General features: G+C 35.3%; 1 protein-coding gene across 1 annotated transcript in view; it reads right to left on the reverse strand.

Annotated features, from left to right (window-relative positions):
- Positions 1-4328: 4328 nt before the first annotated feature.
- Positions 4329-24850, reverse strand: part of brinp2 (BMP/retinoic acid inducible neural specific 2) — a 179018-nt gene continuing 158496 nt past the window's right edge. The window contains 2 exon segments of the mRNA NM_001309831.3: positions 4329-11888; positions 17298-17520. Of these exon segments, the coding sequence (NP_001296760.2) occupies positions 10769-11888; positions 17298-17520 (1343 nt within the window). The 3' untranslated portion in view covers positions 4329-10768.

Below are 24850 nucleotides of genomic sequence, written 5' to 3' on the forward strand. Positions count from 1 at the left end.
CCTCTGACTGTGGACTGTTAACATACTTTGACACCATCATTGTTCTAAAAAAACTAATTTTTGTTTTTCTGTCAAACTTTTTCCTGTTACGGCAATTGATCCCCTCATGAGATTCTGAACCAATGTTTTCTCAAATCTTCATCTTCAATTTTTTTGTTAAGTTCAGATTCCCACTTTGCCTTAATATTAAGAGTGTTATTTTCTGTTGAATCCAGAATTAGTCTATATGTGTAACACATGACTTTTATGTAGTCCTTTTTGTTTTTTATATCAATAAAATACTGTTCCACATTATTTGGGACTTTTTTTTTTGAATATTTTCTTTTCTTTATGATTTGTAATATAGCTTCTTAATTGTAAGTATCGAAAAAATAGTTTGATGACAACATAATGAATGCATAGAAAATGAATGCATATTATTTTCATTAAAAAACTGATCGATAATCCTAAGACCCTTTTCACACTATGTTTTAAAAGTGGCATCCCGTATAAATGGTAAAAACTCAGGGTTATCTGCTATAGAAATAACTCTTGATACGGTTGCCATTCCTTTTAGTTTTTATGTAACTGTTGTCCTATAACTTTCAGAGTTTGTTAAACACCTATATATTTTTTTTATTTTAATCTTTTTCTGAAATTCTTGTGTCATAAAGGCTTATGAAAGAGTAATATTTTGTACAGAACCCTGTATGTCCATACTCACCCATCCCCTTTCAGCATAATTGTTTATCCATTCCACTGTGAGCTGAGCAGCCCAGTAATAATATCTTAAATTAGGAAGTAGTAGCCCTCCCTTATCTTTTCCTAAAGTTAACGTTTTTCATTTTATTCTGCATTAAATGAGCTTATAAAACAGTTTCTGAGATTTTATGAACTTTCCAAAGCCATCAACCTACTATACTTTTACAGTTAATTATTATTATTATTATTATTATTATTATTATTATTATTATTATTATTATTATTATTATTATTATTATTATTATTATCATATATTTTGTTTGAATGTTCTAAACTAAAATATTGTTGTAATAGCATTGTTTCTTTAATTTTTATTAATATTAATAATAAATTATAGTATTATTATTATTATTATTAATATTATTATAGATTTAGTTTGAACATTCTAAACTAAAATATCATTGTTGTAATAGCATTGTTTCTTTGATTTTTATTGCTATTAATATAAATAAATTATATTATTATTATTATTATTATTATTATTATTTTGTTTGAACATTCTAAACCAAGGGTACCCAAACTCGGTCCTGGAGGGCCGGTGTCCTGCAAAGTTGAGTTCCAAACCACTCAAACACATCTGGTCTAGCTAACCAATCACTTACTTGGCTTGAAGCAAGTTGGAGCTAAAATCTGCTAGACATCGGCCCTCCAGGACAGAGTTTGGGCACCCCGTTTTAAACTAAAATATCATTATTGTAATAATAACGTTTCTTTGATTTTTATCATTATCAATCATTAATAAATTATATTATTAATAAAAATTATTATTATTATTATTATTATTATTATTATTATTATTATTATTATTATTACATGAAATTAAGTAAATGTTGTGAACTCTCCCTTAATTGCTAAGGCACAGGCAAACGCAGAAACTGTAAGCAAAATTTCAATCTGATGAAAAGGTCTTTTCCTCAAAATGACACCTTTTACTGGCCATTTACTCACGTGCCAGGATTCCCCCTCCTTTAAACCTCCTGTTGGTCCGAATAACGAATCACACATCTATTTCTGCGGTGGGAAATGGATTTCAGCATTACAACCCACAGAGCGGTTTTCCTTTGAAAAATAATTACTATTCATTGAAGTGGCCTGTCAGATTCCCTTCTCCTCTTCCTCTTCTCCTCTCCCTCACAGGACGTCCTTGAGGACTCCCGATAGCTGTCATTCTGTCAACCCCAAACCATCTTATCGATTCGCACATCAGGAAGCTGCTGCAGCAGTTCCTCCGCTCCTCCACCAGCGTCGACCTTTTCATTACTTTAAAACCGTCGTTTAAGAGCGAACAACAGAACAGGGCTGGTGTATCCACCCTCAATGCCCATGGAAACCTGTCTTGTTAACTTTCTTCCTGTTCTCTGTTGTGCTAAACCTGTTTGCCGTGTCTCTTTATCAGCTTTTGAATCCTCAAACGTACACTGGAGGAGAATCGGGAAGAATTTATTTGCTCTGCGGTGTGGTGTGTTGAAGTCAGATTATGTTTTGAACTCTCTGACTTGCTTATCTTGCTGCTTCCTCACAGGATTTCGGCTCCGGCAGGAACATATGGAGTCGGTAGGAAGGAGTCACTGAGGTCAGAATGGACTCTCTTGTAAATTTACAGCAGCAGTTCTGTCCTGCACTACATTTGAACCCAAAAATTGTTATTTACTCACCATCAAGTCGTCATGCAGTACAAATTTGAGTTTCTTTTGTCTGTTGAACACACTGGAAGATATTTTAAAGAAAGCTAAAAGACTGCAACCATTGACTTCTGAAGTAAGAAACACAAATACTATGGAAGTCAATGGTTAGGTTTTCAGCTTTCTTTAAATTTTTTTTACTTTGATTAAAATAATAAAGAAGGTCAGATGGCTTTGGAACAAGTAAAGAGTGAGTATATGATGATGACATAATTACCATTTTGGAGTGAACTATAAATTTAATATAACTTTTTAGTCTTATAGTCCTAGTTTGTAGTCCTAACATGCATGACAAATAATTGAACTAACTTCAAATAGTTATTATTTAACTAGTTCTATGTGTTTTTGTGTTCACTTTATTTCATTCTTTAAAGATTGCTTGAATCATGACTTTTTATTTGACCCAATATTGTAATTTTTTCTGGATTTGTGTTTGTCAGTTTAGTAAACATTAACTGTTCTTAATGTTGAGTGAATTTAGAACTAACCCTTAAAGTACAGTTTGAAGACTAATATGTTTTTAACTAATCTCGAGCAAGAATATCAGTTCAACTAACAAATATTTTTGTTGTTTGTTAGATTATGGAATATCTGAGCAATGTGGTATGATTTTTCAATGAACTACAACAATTTTTTTTATCTAACCAGGGACAAAATATACTATATATAAATATATTTTTTATTAATTAAATAATTATTAAAATATTATGTGTGGTAATTGTTGGAGCAGTGTGAACATGACAGTGCTCAAAATGTTTTTGTTTAATGTTTTTGAACTACACAATAGTGATGTACTCAAATTAATTGTTGTGGTATTTTTTATTACACACACACACACACACACACACACACACACACACACACACACACACACACACGCACGCAATCATGCAAGCACGCAAGCCCCCCTTTGATTTTTGTTTTCTTTTTTAAATATTTCTTAAATGATGTTTAACAGAGCAAGGACATTTTCACAGCATGTCTAATAATAATTTTTCTGCTGGAGTAAGTATTTTTTGTTTTATTTCAGCTAGAATAAAAGCAGTTTAAAATTTTTTAAACACCATTTTAAAGACAAAATTATTAGCCCCATTTTTTCCACTCTCTAGCAAACCATCATTATACAATAACTTTCCTAATTACACTAACCTGCCGAGTTAACCTAAATAACCTAATTAAGCCTTTAAATGTCACTAAACTGTATAGAAGTGTCTTGAAAAATATCTAGTAAAGTATTATATACTGTCATCATGGCAAAGATAAAATAAATCAGTTATTAAAAATGAGTTATTAAAACTTTTATGCTCAAAAACGTGTTGAAGAAACCTTCTCTCCGTTAAACAGAAATTGGAGGGAAAAACAGGGGCTCTAATAATTCAGGGGGGCTATGATACTACATTGTGTAGTTTAATACATCAATGATGAGTTACTATAAATTTCTTTAGTATTTTCAATGTGAAGCATTAAAACCTGGTTTTATTTGATTTTTGTTTGTTTTTGCTGTTATGTACTATACTTTGTTTCTGTTTAGTACATTGTATTGTTTGCAGTAAATAACTGAACTGAACTATTATGCCTCATATGTTTCATTGACAGCTTTATTGATCACTAAGATGTCTTGGATTTAAGTTGCTTTGATTTAAAAATAAAAATTGCAAAAATAGTTTTAGCTACATCTAAGCTACTTTTGCCAAGATGCTTTTAGCTTAGCTTGCTACATTTCAAAGAGGGTAGTTTATAGTGTAGTTAAGCTATATTTTAAGTAAAGTAGCTAATAGCTTAGCTCACTTCCTTTTTTAAGTACAGTAGCTTGCCCAACACTGTCAACAACAGAAGGATGTGTAAGCTCTTTATAGTATAAAAGATGGCAGCCACCCAGTCAATTTATTTACAGACTACATAGAGTAAAAGGATTGTTTCTCCTTTTTATTAATTCATATAAGAACATTTACATCTTGTTAAAACATTGAGAGAGATAGAGAGAGAAATGGTCTGAAGAGTATAAAGATAATGTATTATTTCATGGTAACACCGTCCATATCTGACTCTGTACAGAATCATACGCCACATAGAGAATCCCCTCTGCAATATTTCACACTGGCACCTCATGCTCGTAACTGAGCTATATTGTCTCTCACAGAAGTAGATGCAGTCAAACTATTTACATTCAGCACTTTGGTTCAGGACATTGACGCCTCTCAAAAAAAAAAAAAAAAAAGGAAATAAAAGCACATGTCCCACTATGGCATGGAGGCTGAAGGCAAGAGCCTGGACTCTACAGGCATAATGAATTTGTCACTGCTGTTGCTGCTGAGAGACTATTTCGGTTACTTGATGTTTACAGTCATCTTGAATGATGTATTACATGTGTCTGGCTTTCTGCAGCACAGAAGTGGAGCTTAAAGACCGCAACGTAAAAGTTGATTGCAACCGGAATCAAGAACAGAGCTTGAATGTCCTGACCTGGTGTTTCTTAGAGTTTAAATGGGCTTTAGTTGAAGAGTCTAGAGCCAACAGATACCTCAAATTGGAACTGGATGTGTTTGAAATTATGCCATTTTGATTTCAGAGCATGCTCAGAGAAATACGCACAGGCTGAGGCGAATGCAATGATTACACTACAAATAATTGTTTTCTCCTTTCCGCAGTGTTAATGTGCACATTAGACTATTTATTTCTTTTTCAGAGAATGCTAATGAGGACTGGTTTTCGAACGCTTTCCTCGAGTCTTTTGATTTTTAAGTCACTGAAATGGCGTGCAGAGAAAGCCTGAAAGTAGGTCGCATTTGACATGTTTCTAGAAAAGCATAATCTCGCGCATCTGAGAAGCATAAATCGGAATGAAACCCTTGATGAATTCCCAAAGAAACAAAAACAAGGCTGCTTCAAACCGATACAGTAAAGAAGCTGAGCGCTGTCTGGTCTGTGTTGACGGCAAATGCACAATGCTTCAAATGCAAAGTACAGTAAAACATAAAATGTGCTAAAGGAAACTAAAAGAGCATACATAAATAGTAAAAACTGGAATCACAAAGATATTATGTTGACTTTGGCATGAGAGGGCATGACAACATGTACAGCAGAGCCTTCATAAGTAATGAAATTTCATCGTATGTCTGTGTTGAGAAAACGTAATAACTTTCTTTGTCTACTGTGCACATAAACAAGAATGTGTGCCTGATGGTTGGAACTATTTTTGAACAGAAATATATTAGAATGGGGGATAAAACATACTAGAGATATTGACCCAAGATTCATATCTTATGCTTTCATATCTTATTTTTATTAATTGAGGAATCAACATGGTAGCACTTTTAAATATGGGTCTGTTAGTTATTGGTTTCTAGTACGCAAACAAACAATGAATGATTCATTAATTATAGTATTTATTCATCTTTGTTAATGTTAGTTCATTAAAATAAAGTTGTTCATTGTTAGTTCATGTTACCTAAACAGGGCATTATCTAATAATACCAAGCACAACTTATTAAAAAATACAAAAACTTATCTAAAATTAAGTAATGGACTGTTAATTTAACGAGTTACCAAAAATACACTAGGCCTGTATTAAAGTTTGTAAAATAAATTGAATTAAATATAGGAACATTACATCCATTACAATACATATACTGTACAGGTCAAAGTTTTGGGGTCTTTGATTTTATTAATGCGCTGCAAAAACTGTTTTTTTTTTTTTTTACTTAAAGGTTTTGTATTGTTTCTTGGCCAAACATCTATAAATTCTTAAATAATAAAAAATATTGTCTTGTTTTAAGGAATAATTTGCCAAAATTTAGTGAGGTTTTCCTTAAAACAAGCAACACAATCTGTCAATGGGGTAAGATTTAAAACAATATTATTTTATTACCCCATTGGCAGATTATTAAGCTTGTTTTAAGAGAAAAAAATAAGCTCAATTATTTTGCCATATTTTTTCTTAAATCAAGACAATACGTTTTTCTTGTCTAGAAAATGCTTTTTAGTTTAAGAACATTTAGATAATTATACTAGAAACAAGACCATTTTTTTCTAAGAATACAGTACTATTATTCTGAAAAGACATTCACAGTGACATCAGACAGCATTTTAAATAAGTGCTGCTAAATTCTGAAACACTGTCACTGTTTTCACTGAAATTGTAATCACCATAAATACTTTCAGCATTAATAATAGTCTGAAATATTTTTTTCAGAACTAAACAATCACATCAGATTTTTCCTACACTTACAAAAAGTTGGATTGAAGCAACCTATCATTTATAATTTAATCAACATTTTAAAGTAACTAGCGCCAATGAGGTTACTCAACCAACAGTAAATGTTTATTGTAAAGACAGAGTACTTAACTGTATAGTGAACTGTTTTTTTTTTTTTTTACTTTAGGGCAGTTATGCAGTACAGTATGTTATCGTATACTAAAGTTGCATTGTAAAAATTACTGCCTATTTAACAGTGAATAAATACATTACTGTAAATGCATATACAGTGAGATGGTGTTGTATTTTTGCTGTAATTGATTTAAGGTTGGTAACTGTAGATCCTTCAGGACATTGTTAACTGCACTATTAACAATTTTTTTTGTAAATTACACAGCATTTAAGTGTAATGTGAACTATATTTTACTGTAGGACAGTTACAGTATGCAGTATGTTACTGTATTTTAAAGATGCATTGTGACAATTACTGTAAACTTTACAGTAAAGATATACAATATTGTAAATGCATATACAGTGAGATGTTGTAATGTAAATACAGTATTTATGTTGTAATTGATTTCCAGTAGGTTTCTGTAGACTCTACAGGACATTGTTAATTGCACTATTAACGATTTTTGATTTTTGTAAATGACAATCGTTAACTGTAATGTAAAGTGTATTTTACTGTAGGTCAGTTATGTAGCTAGTTACCGTACTTTAAAGATGCACTGTAAAAATTACTGTGTATTTTACAGTAAAGATATACAATACTGTAAATGCATAGACTGCAAGATATATAGTGCTGTAAATAAATACAGTACTTTTACTGTAATTGATCTACAGTAAGTTACTGGTGAATTGTTGCTAGTAAATTACAGTAGATTCTGCAGGAATTTGTTAACAGTGTACAACCATCAAATATTAATTTTAAATTGATTTTATAAAAGTGAAAGGATGTGCAAATTATTTTCATTAAGCAATAATAACCCCAAAGCCTGATTACTTCATGATTTCAAGTCAAATATGTCTGCATTATGTATTACACATTGCTTCAATTAAAATTATTTTGCTATTCATAGTTTAAGATAGCAAGTGCTGTATTTATCATGATTAGATTCTTTATAGTCAGTGCTGTCAATAGAGAGAGAGAGAAAAAAAAAAGATATTTTAAAGCATCTGTGTGAAGAAAACCTGGAAAGCGATTTGATGATTTGGACAGATTCATTCATTCAATGCATTCCAGTAAATTATTCATGGCGTATATCAAACATTTAATCACTAGAGCAGAATGAAGCATAGATGGAACATAATACACAATATGTTACAGCATAGACAAAGGATAAATAAAAATAATCAGATGGCAGAGAATGCAGGGGCCTGAAAAACTGTGCTATAGAAATTATTGTTATATAAAAATACTAAGAACTATTTTATCCCAATGACATCTGAAAATATATAACAGAATGGAAAATCTACAGCTTCTTCAGTAAATCTCAAGATAAGATTTTATAGCACAACCTTATGATTTGACATGATTTCTTTCAGTCTTTCAGTCAAGAAAGCCCCTACTTGTAAACAACAATAGACTTATTTGGAAAAAAGATGGATTGGAAAGATCTATAAAATATAACATGATGCTACAGATTGGTGTAATTACTTAAGAAAAAATGGTTTCTTTCCATTCCATAACAAGTACAAACTAAAGCAAGTTTCCTTTAGCACATAAAAAACTGAAAAACATGTATAAATCCAAGCTTTTGAAAGATGGTGTACAGTAAAAGGTCATACTTTATTTTGATGCTGCATTTGTTGATTTTAAGGTACAATGCAGCTACATGCCAACTAGTTCTCATTAGATTATAAGTAGACTGTTAGGTTAGGGTTAGGGTTTAGTGTAAGTTCCATGTACTTGCAAAGTTTCTTATAGTCAGTTAAATGTCTGTCAAAGGAGCAGAAACAACATAGCAGACAGTCTACTAATACTCAAATGGACCATCAAAATAAAGTGTTACCCTGTATAAAAATCCAAAATAAAACAAAAAGTGCTCAGGGGTAGCTTTAAAAAATGCGTCTGTGCTCTTTGGGTAAGGGATTCATCAGAATAAACAGCAAACATCAGTCTGAGGCACTTGTGAATAAAGGCTTTTTAAGGATTTTTTCACATTTTTGAGTGCCTTGAATTGATTTTTGCTGTTTAATATGGTTTAAAGGATATTTGTAATCACGACTTAATTAGTTGAAGTTTTTAGAAATTTTTCCACAACTTCAAGCAGTTTAATCACGGTATATTTTAAACTACAGAAATGTTTCCTTATTATTTCTCAAGGGAAAATACCAGTTTGTACAGGGCTGTTGTGATTGATTAGACGGCCTTCGCTGTCTTGACGATTTGTTGAAGGGCGAAAACTGATTCCTGTCTAACACATTAAGATAAACAACTCCCATTTACACACTCCTTGTGATTTTCATCTTTTGAATTTAGAGAAAATGTTTTTCCCCCTTCGCCGTTGAGTCACAGGTCTTACGTTTCTCCATGACAACAGCATAAATTGCACTTTTTTTATTCCTTTTTTTTGCCCCACACTGTATAAGTTGCTCCTCATATATTGAGCGATCCATCTTATCTTGACAGAAAACTGATAGCTTTTTTATGTTGATGCATATATGCAATTTTCACAGACATTTCCACACATTCCGGTTTTATATAAAAAGCAGTAATAAATGCTCCGTGTTGTCAAAGGCTGTAATTTTGCGGTTGTTTGTGTTGACAAATGTTACAACCCAAGTAGCTAAATCAAGAACACTTTAGCAGTACATGTACAGTTATTAAATAATGAGTGGAAATAATTGCCTCTAGATGAAGCGATGCTAAAACCAATTCATGTACTACATTTGTGCCTCGTCACATCATCAAATACGGTAGAAAAGCAGGAAAATGTTGTGGAAAACAAAGGTATTGAATCAGATGATGTAAATGTAAATCTGTATTTGCACATAGATGACACGTAATGCACTCCTCATATAACACTTCAATTAAAAATTAACATTTACAGATTAGAGGTCACTGAAAATCAGAATTTAGTATAGAGGGAAGAAAAGAAAGAGAATACATGTCTTCAGCTTTTGTTTCTTAAAGAGAGAGAGACATACAGCCAAGTGTGCTTTGATATCAGAACAGAGACTTCACTTCATAAGGCAATTGTTTTGTTGAATTGTGTGTGTGTGTGTCTGTGTGTGTCTGTGTTTTATTTTTTGGTGTTTGCACTTCAAAAAGTACAAATACGGGTGTTTATCAGTAAGTATCCAATAAGCAGAGTGAAGCTTTTCACGCCTTGAATGAGATGAGCAGTATTTACAAAGCAACCCACATACCTGTTCAAAACAATATTGTAAGTATGTACTGTAACCTTAGTTGCCTTCTCAAAAGAGATTTCAGCGAACATTAGAAAAGTAAAGAAATTGTTCCATTCAGTTTGCTTTCATGTTTACCTTTTGGTTTAGCCTTATCTCTGAATACAAAGGATTTTCTATCCAACATTCTTGCAATTCAATCCCACATTAAATACAGATATACAGATTTCACAATACAGGATTTGCGACTCCAGATAAAATAAAAAAGCACAAATCTAAGTCTCTGCTGATTGTTATATTTGTTGGACCACTGCGCTCCAACACTTTACATTTGAATAGACTTTACATTGGAATTGTCGATTCTCCAGAAGATTCATCTCAAACATTGACATCACCAAGAATAACAACAGCACCAGCACATATGTGCTAGGAAACCATATTCTCACTTATTTTTCTTGGATAATGTAGGCAGTCCACTTAGGTAAAATCCCCACTGTCTTAAAAAGAACCCAAGTAGACGCGAAATAAGTTTGACTGTAGGCTAGATCCAACAAGTTTTTCCCAGCAGGGGAATATTCTGGCAACTTACGGCTTCCACATGGTATGCTCCTGAATCAGTCACAATCAAAAATTCTGTTTCTTTCTATTGCCACTCAAAGGAAGAGTGTTCAAAGAAAATCTCAGCCACAAACATTTACGCACACACTGAGAATATATTTCCATTTCCTTTCTTTTCTCATCACATTTACAAATACATTCTCACAGGCAGGCAAGGATGAGCGACAGAGGCTCATTTGAGCTAGCTGCACAGCTGGCTGAGTTCTGGCTCAGTGGAGTTGGGAAGCTTGGCATTAAAACTCTGGAGCGCTTCCCGTATGCGCACTACCTCGCTGGACGAAAGCTTGAGCCTGTGCCTCAGGAGGCAGGAGAAGAGGTCCAGCGGCTGGGCCCCGGGTGGAGAGAGTCGGTTGATGCGGTCCCTCATCTCCAGAAGCATCAGGAAGGCTGCATCCTGCGAGCCCTGCGTGTACGGGTAGTCCAACTGCAGGATCAGGTCCTTGATCCCCTCGGGATCAAAGTGCATGCTGTAGCCAAACACCTTCAGGCTGTTGATTTTCATGTAGCCCAGGTTAGCCGAGTGATCATCCAAATCCAGCGGCTCATAAAAAAGCGTCTCATTGACCGTGGGATCGTCCGTGATGATGCGACTTCGCAGGTAAATGTGCACCGTTTCGAAGAAAGACTTCCACTTGCTGCCAAGAGGGAGGGTCCAGTTATAGCACTGGAGCGAGGCGTCCAATTTAGTTCTTTCCCAGTCCGGGAAGTCCTGCTGGTTGACAGGCATAAACCAGCTCTCGGAGTGACTTCCCCCGAAGGGGTTGACATAGATTGCAGGCACGGGTTCCAGGGTGCTGTTCTTGGTGGAACAGATCTGGAAAGAGATCCCCATCAGCATGTGGATGAGGTTGGACTTGTTCTTGTTGCTCTTGAGGGTGAGCAGCATGCGCTTCCTCCACGCCGGGTTGAACCAGCTGCCTAAACGCACATCATTGCTAATGTAAATAGCGTGGACCTCCATGCGACTGTCAAGCCTTTGAAGAAGGTAACGCATCTCTGCGTCTGGCATGTCAAAGTCAAAGTTGACATAGTGGTCCAAAGAGTTGGCAATATTGGGTCGACAGAAGCCCATATGCAGGATGCTGCCTGGGAGGCATGTGCCACAGCGGGTGATGTTGTCCGGGGCGCAGGAGGAGCAGAGGGTACCCTCACCCACCCTACATGGCACAGTGCCCTGGCAGACGGTGCGTTGCTCTGCGGCGCAGATGCAGCCCTGCAGATCCTCAGAGAATGTGCCGTGCACACCATGCTCACTGCAGTACAACAGAGACTGAGCTTTGTTGAGCCAAAACCCCAGCGTCCTGAAAGGAAGAAGGTGATAATTACCAACAAAATTAGTTCCAGAAAAAACTTAGTCTAGACTTTAATAAATGCATATGAAATCTAGGCATCACTGACATGAAAAATTGTTCAGCTAACATGTTAAAATTGTTCAGCCAGAACCTGACATCAGCCTTATTTTCTTTGGGCTAAATGAGGCATTCATTTTCTCAATCTGATTGATACAAATATTAATGGAGTGCTGATGGCCTGTTCTTTGACAAATGCAAATTGTTCTTAACCAGTAGAGGAAGTGCGTCTTAAAAGCCTGTGGGGATGTGTGTGAGGAGACAGTACATCCTTTTCATATTCTTTCATCCAATTTAGCAGGAGACAAGTCACTTAAATAAATGCTCCGACTCCATGGGCTCTCCATTATCTTCCTACTCACTTCACAACTGTTGACGCATACTTAATGCCATGCATACATAAATAAAATGTCTTGCGTAACATGCCCTTTCTGTTGGCTGAGATTTCATTTCATCGGGTCTTCCTTTTGTCCTGGACTCTTGAGTTTATTAATAATCTTATAAATCCACTAGTGTGGCTTGTTCATGAGAGCCTTTGATGTCAGGATGAAATTCAGACAGTTAAATAAAACTCTAAGCAGTGCTTGCTCATTCATATTGGCTTGGTTTAGCTTGGTTCTGAAAATTAAATACTGGCACTCTCTTATGCGAATCTTCAGTGCTAAAAGATTTTTATTCTGCACTTTTTAAATTTAAACTTTTATATTAAGTTTAAACTTTTTAAACTTAATATATCATATAATAGCTACATTTTGGGTAATACTTATTGTTCCTGTTTCAGTTCAGAAGATTTCAAATTTGGCCAAATGGAGTGTGAGTGCAACATTCAAACCTGTCATGATAGGATACTAAGTCATTATTACATTTAAAGCTTATTAAATCATATATATAATAAATTTAAAATATAATACTAATAAGACAATGCCATATGAGGCAAATTTGGTCCTGTTTGTGCATTATAATCATAATAATAAGCCATAATGATGCCTAAAAATGTCTTACATGATCAGTTTGGGTGAGTTCTTGCGTTTTTCATTGTGCTGTGTTACATATACTGTACAGCCGACAAGGTGGAAGCCATCAGAAAGTAGCGAAAGTCTTCAAGCTGAAGGATGGTAACTACAACCTGTCACTCGCATGGAGCTCTTGATTATAGTGTGCAGTTGCTGACCACTCTTCAGAAACGTTCACTCTATTCAGACCCTACAAGCCTGAATGTAATTTTTTTTTTATATCCCCCAGCCTCATTTCTAAGTTCTTTTTTTTTCCCAGCAACTTTTTTCCTAAACAAACCAAAAACTAAATAATTGTCCTGTAAGAGCAACAACCAGACCATGAAATAGAGCAGCTTCAATGCCTTTCAGCCATAGTCTAAATAAACACAATGTTGGATTATACCATTTATTATGAGAGCATAAACTGTTACAGAATTAAAAGAGCAAATGTATGAAGGCTAAAGTAGGAGAAGTAGAATGTATGAGTACATTATAGATAATTATTTAAGGCCCACTCACACCAAGGACATAAAGATGATAATAAATTGAGTCAACACCACAATTATAAATATTATCTTCCAGTTGAACGATGACAGCCAGAAACCCCGTTTTGAAGGGCTAAATGTAAAATCAATAAATAAATAAATAAATAATAACAAATGAATACATTTTATAAGTAATATTTTATTGTCAGTGTAAGATCAGCCTGTAACAAACATTTTTTTTTAAATGAATTTTCCAACTTTCCTTGGTTCATCACGGAAGACTTGATTGTCATGTGAAGGATTCAGAATATTGTTGAAAGAACTATTTTGTACGTTATTGTCAATGTGCCATGCAAAGACAGATTATTTCACACAATGGCCATGTTTAAATATTTAAAAATTCTGTTTAAAGTGAACAGGTTTATATGTCTAAAGCTTTTAATCTGATTTTATCTTTTAACGTAGTATTCTTTTACCATCACATCGTTTCTCTGTTTTGAAGAGCAGACTTAATACTTATCTATTTTGGATCCAAATTAGGAGATCATGAGCACATGAAGCTTTGTGTCATGCTGCTTTTATTTATTAAGCTGTAAAAGTACCCATTCCCATGGCCAAAACAGGCCTGTGGATAAGAGCATGATGGGATTGTTGTTTTCCTCCACTTCACAGACGATGAGTGGAAGGGGAATTTTAGAATAACATGATCGTCATTTATGCAGCATTTCTACCTTATTGCACATGTGCGGTACTTTCCATTTTTAGTATTCAGTCTGATCACGGGTTTGCATACATGTCCTCTTGATCAATTAGACATGTCAACAACACCTCTTCCAATTGGATCAGAATTTCATTTCAATCAAGTTCAATTGGATTGAATAAGGTGCTTAAATGAAGGCTTGTCAGTTCAAATAAGCTGTTGATAGACTCAATTCAATTACCAGTTTGGTTGCGTGTACACATAGCCAGAGGCATTTTATTTACCTCACATTTTATACTATGGGCATTTGAGCATAATGGTCTTTTAAAGTAATAGTTCTCACAAATGACAAATTATTCATACCCAATGTGCAAAACTATAATTAGTTCCTTGTTTATTTCTGCTAAACATAAGATTAAGTTAAAGAAAGCTGGAAACTGGTAACCATAGTAGGAAAAACAATTACTACGGAAGTAAATGGTTACCATTTTCAGGCTTTCTTTCAAATATGTTGTTGGATATTTAACAAAAGAAAGAAACTCAAACAGTATTGGACAAGTAACAAATTTTGAGATAAATTTTAGCTTTGTGTGAACTATCCCAGATGAGAAAACTGGAGCAAGTGTTTATGATAAACAGAACAGTGTTCATTGCTTTTGACACTTATATTGTTTGGTGTGAATGGGCTTACTCACTATAGAACACAAAGAAAGATAATACATGTTTTTGTAGAAATTTGATGTTCATATCCATCTCTTATGGCTAATATTAGCCAGAAATTGTTGTAGGCCTGACGTAAATTCAACTAACATGGGTACAAACACAGCTAAAAAAAATGTTAGCAGTCTACAAAAATGGTGAATGCCTTAGACCGAAGGTTAAGTGGCTTAGATAAAAGGTCTCATGAAATTAAAATAAAGTTTTTTTTTATTTTAGTATCAGTATTATTTGTTTTTAGGATCTATACGCTAGTGTTCTCCAAAACAGTGACAAAATTAGCTTTTATAAGATATAAAACTGATTTAAACATGTAAAGCTTGCAGTTTGTCATTTTCGCCCAAATGGATCAATGGTTTTATCCACGTCACCTCACAATACAGGTTCTCATCTCATCATAACCATTCAAATGCTCTCTATTATCTGACATGCCCCGCCCTTTTCAAGATGCTTTCCATTTGCTTTTCATTTGCTGTCTTGGGTGAGAACCCTGAGCTCATAAGATCCTCAATCCTGGGGCTCCCTCTCGTTTGCAGGGTGAGAGGGGAGTTTGAGCTCAGCTAGATCTTGAGAACTTCCCTGCTGTTTGTAGCTAATACACAATAAGGGGATGAAGAGATAACTACTTACTAGGAGCAGGTCTATGGTACAGAATTGGATTAGTAAATTAATTTTAGTCGCATGTTTTTGGATGGTGGGAGGAAACTGGGGGACCTGGGGGAAACTCACGTCAACACAGGGAGAACATGTAAACTCTGCACTGAAACATTGACTGTCCTGGTAAGGACTAGATCCAGTGATGTCCTTGCTGTAAGGCAACCACTAGGCCGCTGGGCTGCCCATCTAAGAAAGGAGGAGTAGGAATAGGGGTGGAAGGGGGGATTCTTCAAAATGAAGATGACTGTGGTATGGAACTTAGAAACTTATAACAGAGACTTAGAAATCGTCTGATTGATTGAGTCATGAATTAGCTAATGCAGGACTAGCTGTGATCAATCATAAGCACGCGATTCTCTCGAAATTAGTTTATAAATAAACTTAACTTAAAATTTAACCTGATGGAAAATATTTGTCTAATGTTTTCTATGTAGTAATTCGTTTGAACATTATGATTAGTCTTTTATAACTTTTAAAAAGTGATTAATCATTATAACCTGCATGAACTGGAAGGTGCTGAGAGTTTTATTTCGGTATGTTGATGTACTTCCATCTGAAACGGAATATTGATTAGAGGTTGGGGCTTTCTTTTCGAGCACCATTCATAGTAATTCATAGTAGTATGAGGAAAGTAAGTTAAGAGGGGAGTGGTTAATAATGTTGTGGCTGAAGCAATTAACGTCAAATCAATGTCAACAGAGAAGGACCACCACAACATCGCAGAAACAAATAGTTAGACTTTGGTTACCAAACTTTTTTCTTTTAAATTGGATTAACTTGCACAGATTAGTTGTTAGAATAACAACAAGCCCTAGCAAAATAAACATTGCAAATTTTCATTTCACACAGACTTTAACTTCTGATAACTTAACTCTGCCAATACGTGAGGAAAATTCTCTTTATGAAGCCCAAGCAAATGTCAGATTAATGTGGTGCTGCATCATCTCCAATACAGTAGTTGCATTAAATACAATAAATATAAGTTACAGTATTTGACAAAATGATTAAAAGGGTAAGATAGCAAATGAATGGTCCATTAATGAAGTATAATAATAATAATAATAATTATCCACCTGGATGACACGACGGCAGCCATATTGCGCCAAACCGCACACCACACATAGGTGGAGAAGAGAATTATGCCAATTATGATATGGGGATGGTTAGAAGGCCACGATGGACAGAGGCCAGTGGGCAAATTTGGCCAGAATTCCGGGGTTAAACCCCTACTCTTTACAACCACAGAGAGTCAGGACCTCAGTTTAACATCTCATCCGAAAGACAGCCCTCACTGATAGTATAGTGTGCCCTTCATTGTACTGGGGCATTAGGACCCACACAGACCGCAGGTTGAGTGCCCCCTGCTGGCCTTACTAACACCACTTCTGGAAGCAACCCGGCTGTCCCATGTGTTCTCTCATCCAGGAAATGACCGTTCGCAGCACTGCTTAGCTTTAGTGGGTGGCCATGTGAGAGTTGCAGAGAGCTAGCTGCCAGATGTTAGGATGTCAAAGCAAGCAAACCCTTCTGTTGCACCCAATTTGCCTACTCAAGTCTTAAAAGTATGTACTTGCTTTTTTAATAAAAAAAGAGTGCATACTTTTAAGACAAGTAGGCAAACTGGGTGCCTTTTTTAAAATATCTTTCACGTTCCTCTGAAAAAAGCCAGTCTGAAATAGCATTAGGTAGAGTAAATAATGACAGATTTAGTGTCAGTTGCTATTCGTTTACTTGACGCTTCATAAAACTCACATTTTACATGCTACCCTATGTTTTACGATCTAAAAAAGATCACTTAGCCTCTTACCTTTCTCTAGGCAGGCTGATTTTTGGCTGCGTAGGACAGCGCTTGCTGAGAGCGAAGAGTTTGCGCACTATCTTGATGGCTTTTCCCAGCACCACTTTAGTGCTCGCCTCCAGCAGGCCATAACGTCTCTGCAGGACCAGATCTGACGTCCAGAACTTTAAGACGGCAGAGGTGTTTAAAAAATGATCCGTTGGCAATTTCTTGAGAAAGGCCTTGAACTCATCTGAAAAACAGAAGGAGAGCCAGAAAAGTTATTATGGTTATTATTGCTGTGAAACCTTGGAGAAGGTGAATAAACTATATTGAGCTGTTATGAGCTTCAAATCTAGAGGGATGAGAGAACATGAGATGCTTCTGAGATGACTGCATTAGTTATTGAGCGAATCGCTGTGGGTGTCGAAGGAAGAAAAAAGAAACAGCAGAGACAATAACGTTAATCACCTGACTCGCTACATATCGCCGAACTGTATAGCAGGAACATAAAGTGAGGTTTTATTACAAGTTTGACAATGCTGATTGATCACCGTTTGAAATAAGGACAAGCTAATTTGTCTTCACGCAGACAGTTTAGTTCTCATACTTCTTAACAGGATTACCAAACACCTTCCATAGCAAAATGTTGTAGAACACAGTGAAACATTAAGGGAATTATTAATTTTGGAGTTCTCCAGAAATGCATTCAGGCCACTTAAAAAGACATTATCTTCGCTCAAAAAGGGAGAAAAATGAAGACGTCTGCTCAGAGCCAAGAAGACAATCTTCAATCCCCCAGAGTTCTTCATTGGATGGCAATGGAGAAAGAGCTCCATTGGTGTCACAGGGCATTACAATGTGCAATGATCCCATGAGCGCTGAGCCCAGAGGCTCCCACACACAAGACTAAATCACAGAGATAACATTAGCATTGGCTCAGGCTGTCAGTTAAGCTCAGTTTAAGCTCAGACTCTCTTTCTTCCTCTCTTCCGCTGTCATTTTGCCTGTGCTTGTGTCTCTGTTTGACTCTGACAGCAGAAGAAAAGCCTACAGTGACCAGTGTCACAACATAATTGTATTACGATTATCAGGGAGGTCTGGCACTGCGTAATTGTGGTGTTTGCTAATGTTGTGCTGGTTATATAAAGCTAATAATGATAAACGAGTATCTCTTGAACTTCTATCATGAAATGTTTTTCATCGCACTCATTTCATTAAAAATGCAAATACATTTATTGCATAATACTTGATTTTTTTTTTCTAAGTACACATTAAAGTATATGGAAATATATTAAAAGGATTAAAATGATGCTTATTCTAATGTTCTGGTTTTGTTTGTTTTTAATGTCATTGAATGTTTTTTTAATTGGTTATATATATATATATATATATATATATCAATATTTGGTATTTTAGGGGATTTTATAGTACTACCGTATATTATACACTTACCGGCAACTTTATTAGGTACACCTGTCCAACTGCTCGTTAACGCAAATTTTTAATCAGCCAATCACATGGCAACTCAATGCATTTAAGCATGTAGACGTGGTCAAGATGATCTGCTGCAGTTCAAGCTGAGCACCAGAATGGGAAAGAAAGGGGATTTAAGGGACTTTGAACATGGCATGGTTGTTGGTGCCAGATGGGCTGGTCTAAGTATTTCAGAAACTACTGATCTACTGGAATTTTCACTCACAAATGCCTTGTTGATGTCAGAGGAGAATGGCCAGCTATCGAGCCAGCTATCGAATGCCTTTCTATCAGCTATCGAGCTGATAGAAAGACAACAGTAACTCAAATAAGTGCACATTATAACAGAGTTATGCAGTAGAGTATCTCTGAATGCACAATACGTTAAACCTTGAGGCGGATGAGCTACAGCAGCAGAAGACCAGGAAACTGAGGCTACAATTCGCACAGGCTCACCAAATTATGCAGTAGAAGATTGGAAAAATGTTGCCTGGTCTAATAAGTCTCGATGACATTCAGATGGTAGGGTCAAAATTTGGCATCAACAACATGAAAGCATGGATTCATCCTGCATTGTATCAACAGTTCACGCTGGTGGTCGTGGTGTAATTGTGTGTTGGATTTTTTATTTATTTATTTTTTTGGCACACTTTGGAACCATTGAGCATCGTGTCAACACCACAGCCTACCTGAGTATTGTTGCTGACCATGTCCATCTTAGTGTACCCATTTTTAAATGGCTACTTAGGAGGATAATGCACCATGTCATAAAGCATGAATCATCTTAGACTGGTATCTTGAACATGACAATGAGTTCACTGTACTCAAACGGCCATCAGTCACTAGTTCTCACAGTGGAATAGAAGATTCGCATTATGGATGGCAGCCGGCAAATCTGCAGAAACTGCGTGATGCTATCATGTCAATATGGACCAAAATCTCTGAGGAATATTTCCATCATGTTGTTGAATCTATGTAACAAAGGATTAAGGCAGTTCTGAGGGCTAAAGGGTGTCTAATCTGGTACTAGTAGGTGTACCTAATAAAGTGGTAAGCCGGTAAGTATATGTACGCTATGCAGTTTCTGAACTATTAATCGCTTTTAAAAACTTAAATATTTCCAACAATCAGTTCAATTACCTGATATAAGCAAAAACCTTATCAAACAAAATAACTTCATTCAGTTTGGTCATTAAGGTCAACATGACCTGCAACAGTTTTTTTATTTTTATTATTGGGACATATAGAAACGGAATATGAAGTGAGAACATAGTGGTTGTGGCTTATTTTTTCTACTGCAAGCTGAGTGGATGCAGTAAAGTAGACATTTCATTCAGAAAGATCGGGAAATGGGTTTCAGAAAGGTTATTAAAACCTAACAGACACCTCTTTCACCATTTCTGTTGTTGTTAAAATTGACAGCTGGAGGGGCGTGGTTAAGTATGTTAGCCACGCCCAATACCTCAGACATACATAATCTGAGAATTTAACTGACAACAGGATTTTCAGATTTAAATTTTCGATTACAAGGGAAAACATTTTTTTTCTAGGACAGATGAATTGTTTACTAGAAAATTATCAATGTGAGCTAACAAAATCATGTTTAGTTTTGATTTCATTTGTACTCTTATAATGCTTCAAAAGTTTAAGAAGACTTAGATTGTTTGCCTGAATGAGTTCAATACCATTATATTTTACAGTGAGTGTACTGTATTTGGAAGATTTTTCTCTTATCACTTCATGTATCTGATCTGCAGCACATTTCCTTCCATTCCCTTGTAACAAAAGCGAGCTTTTACCATGAACGTGATTTCCAAATTGAAGGGGCTGGAATAAGGCTTGTGGTATGATAATGTAACTCAATAAAACAAGGTTCTGTTCCTGATCATAACCTGCCGTCTCTTTCCCACATAGCAGCATACAATATATCCATATTCATGCAGTGGTGTTTTTTTATGAGATTTTTTTCACTCCCTCTCTCTTTTAATCACTCTACACCTTTTTTCTTTAGCTTTCCGTTTACAGTTGAATCTCTCCTTCTCTCTATCTTTTTTTATCTCTTTATCTCTTCCTTGCCCACATTCTTCTGGAGATCTCATTATTCACAGCACATTTGCAATTTGATCTTTTCTTCCCTTTTCTGCCATATGCTGGCATTTATGACTTTTATGTTCAAATTTATGGGCTATTGAGCCCTTCCTAAAAATGTCAGATGGAAGGATGAGGTTATTTTCCTCAAAACACATTCTCATTTTGTACATTAGTACTTCAAATTGCTATGAACAAGGAGATATGGGAGTATAAAGGCATATATGCTCATTATATAGAGGAGTACAAAAGAGAAATAAAACACTGGAAAAATTGCATTAAAAACTGTTGAAGTATGAATGATTAATTATTTAATTAATAAGTGAAATAAATAATGAATCGCTGGTCCGAGCCCCAGCTTGGTCAGTTGGCATTTCTGTGTGGAGTTTGGCTGTTCTCCTCGTGTTGGTGTGGGTTTCCACCAGGTGCTCCGGTTTCCCCCACAGTCTAAAGACATGCGCTATAGGTAAATTAAATAAACTTAATTGGTTGTAGTGTATGTGTGTTAAGGAATGTGTATGGGCGTGCATTTTTTTCTCAAATTGAGTGTTTGTTTATGTTGTTGTCAATGGTAGCAGTACACTTTTTTCTGTGCTAGCAGCAAAGCAAGGTGCTGAGTGGGCATTTTACTGTCAACGCTAAGCCCTCTGCTTTTTTTTTAAGTCATTACAAGTTGAAAAACGCACTCCAATCTTTTTTGAGGTAGCTGTCCAATCAAAGTGGAGGATGGCAGGACAATACCATGCACTGTCAACAAATAATCTGGTAAAGACTTGTAACCGTACAGAGGGGATAATCTGTATCATAGCAATCGACTGGAAATAAATGCTGTGCATCAAAAATGCTTTACATTTTTATTTACAAAAACCCTTCACACGCAGCCTAAAAGTTTTTTTTTTATTTTTTTTTAAGCAATTTTAGACTAAAAACTTTTGTTTTGTGAACCATTTGTAATCAACTAAAACAAGGAGTAAAAAAAAATAAAAATAAGACCAAGACATAAAAAGTGGCTAACAAATGACGCTGCTTTATTTTGCACCATTTTCAAGGTGAAATGTCCAGTGAGTGACTATTGCGAATATTGAATAGAGGACAAAGTTTTATTTTATTTAACACTTCTCAACATTTGGAAAAAGGTGCTTAAGGAAATTCATATCTACCCAATGAATAAATTTGACCAATATTCAGATCTTGGTTAAAGATTGCCAAGGCAACCTTTTTTAACCTTTCTCCTCATCTCGAGAACAGAATGATAGGGTCAGGGTTAGGGTGATGTGTATTCCACATCTTTTGTGCCACCCAGTAAATATTCACTTCTATTTATGCGTTTGCATTGACTTTAAATGTAATCTACTCGCATGAATACTTAATTTTGCTTGTTATAGCATAATTGTAAAAAAGAAAAGGCTGTTTAGAGAAATAGACAATGTAACAATAATTATGGAAGCTTGCATCCACTTTGGGTTATCCACATTTTTTATCTAAAATAAATTTTGACCTCATCTTGCAGTTATGCGTTACTATATATTACTGCAAGACATCAGAATCAGAAATAGAAAGAGCTTTATTGACAGGTGTGTTCACACATACGAGGAATTTGTTTTTGTGACAGAACTACAGTGCCACAAAATTACAGAGACAGATAATAATAAATATATTTTAAAAATAGAAGTAGTGAATGCAAATATACAAATTGACAAGTGTATGTACAGGTGTAATACTATATACAATGTCATATGTGCAGCTGTTGAGTGCAAATTGGCATGTGTTAAATAAGTTTATATGCAGGTAGTGATGTTTGTAGTGATACGAATACAGTATGTAAATTTGGTAAAAGCGAGAAAAAAGTGGGACGACAATGTGGATTATTTTTCTAATTTGATTTTATAAGGCGCTTGAAAAACACAGCTAAGACACACAAGGTAAAGCAAAAGGCACACATCTCAAGTGTGTTTGTACAGAATCAAATCTCTAATGGCAAAGGCAGTTGTTTGTTTATGGTTAGCTCACCGTTACCATGAAACGTCAAGAGCCCCTTTTTGGGATTATTGTAAAGGAGGAATAAAATAACTTTTCCTCTTTACCTTGCTGTTCTTTGTTTGTTATACATCCTGTGTTGCACATCACATGGTATGCACTTGAAAGCTACAAAGACAGCTTGCGGAAAAGGAATCAATAATGTCTGCTGATGCAACTGTCAACTGCAAAACTATCCCAGAGTGTCATTAGAGACTGACCATCTTGAAAGACATAAGAAAGAACCTTTTTTCAAACTATGCCAAGGTTGCTATAACAAACAATCAAATGAACGAATACACGCTGAATGAATGACCAAAAACTAAACAAATCAATAAACCTGGGTTATTTTGCAAAAAATGGAATCTGATATGAGGGCTTGTATCTCTGTAATGACAAGGTTTTCAGTCAGAAGTGCAAAATATATATTGGCCAGAACAACAATTAGATTTTTCTACACATTGCATCTTGTTAAATTATACATTTTGATAGCTTGTCCATATTGTATTTTGTTACAAAATGCAAAATAAGAGTCATTTTTAGTCATCATTTCTAGATTTGTGCTTATAAATAAATGAATGCTTGTACAGAGAACAAGATTTAGGTAAATTCCATGAGTTCATAGCAAACATGTCATGGATTTCATGTCATTCATGCTGCCCAGTTAAAATTCGCCTATACAGTATTTGTGTTTACATTGACTTTACAAGTAATCTAGTGATGTGAATGCTTAATTTTGCTTTTGGTGGGAACCCGTCGCAGTTGTCAAAAAAAAAAGGGTTATTCACAGAAACTGTCATAATGTAAAAAGTAGCTTATATCCACCTTGGTATAAGCTTTTTATATAACTCTGTTCCCTAAACCAGCCCTGATATCTCCCAAAAAAAATCTCACAGGAAAAAAAACTTGAAATAATAAAAGAACAAACAGATCCCCAACAAAACTTTTCTTCAGCAGACATACGACTTACTTTTTTTTTTTTTTTCCATGAAACTCCTTTTTCTTTTTGTTTTCTATACTTAAAGTATACAGACTCTGCACAATAATTTATACTCTCCTTTATTTCAGATATTCACTTTCAAAGTGCCTTTTAGACTTGAGCTAAAAGTGTTCATTTTGTGCATAAAGCTGCAGTGATCTGCCTTTTTTGTGTGCTAGACAGCTGTCTTACCGAGCTGTGCGTCCCTGCAGGTACGGCCTGATTTAGTTTTGTAATTATAAGCAAACCATCAGTGCGATGCAAACTGTTCTCAAGTAGATGCAAGGAGGAACTTTACACTTTTCATATCAGACTGAAAGCAGATGCAGACGATGTTGTTGAAATTACCTATTATAAAAGACCTTATACTTTTTCATCAGATGCAAATGGGTTTGCAAATTCATTACACCAATGAACTGTTTTGCATGTAAATAGAAATAAAAAAAAACGTAATTATCAGGCACAAACTTCACAGAAGTTGCATTTATTGCAAAGCAAAATACAAGCTTCTTCAACTAGTTTACAACTAGCCTTTTGAAATGTTTGAGAACTAAACTGTTTAAAATTAAATTGTTAATCATCAGGATAGAGGAGATAAAAAGATCAAGGATGTACCTTCTGCCCTTCAGCTTATTGTTGAGATTTTTTTCAAAGAAAAAGCAGGACACCTGTATAATATATTCAAATGAGCGCTTTGCTCCTTCATGGAAGGAAGCGGCGGTGTTATCTTTACCAGACACCCTGCAGAACACAGTGCCGCCTGGCCTCTATATGTCTTTTATATCTCCAAGTGGAATATGATTTTAAAGCTGGTGAAAATTCAGTGGCTCTCAGAGGACAGGGCATAATTCACAGATTGATCAAAGAGCAGGTAACGGAGGGGGGGCTGAATTACGGCTCATCTAACTACTGACAGGGTCCTGATTAGAGGTTTCTTGCCGTGGTAGAACCAAATGAAGGATATTCGCTGTGTTAATCAGTCAGCCGGGCAACCCCCCCTAACTGAACATTAATGCAGAATTGA

The sequence above is a fragment of the Danio rerio genome, chromosome 2 (genome assembly GCF_052040795.2).
Source record: "Danio rerio strain M-AB ecotype USA chromosome 2, GRCz13ab, whole genome shotgun sequence".
NCBI lineage: Eukaryota > Metazoa > Chordata > Actinopteri > Cypriniformes > Danionidae > Danio > Danio rerio.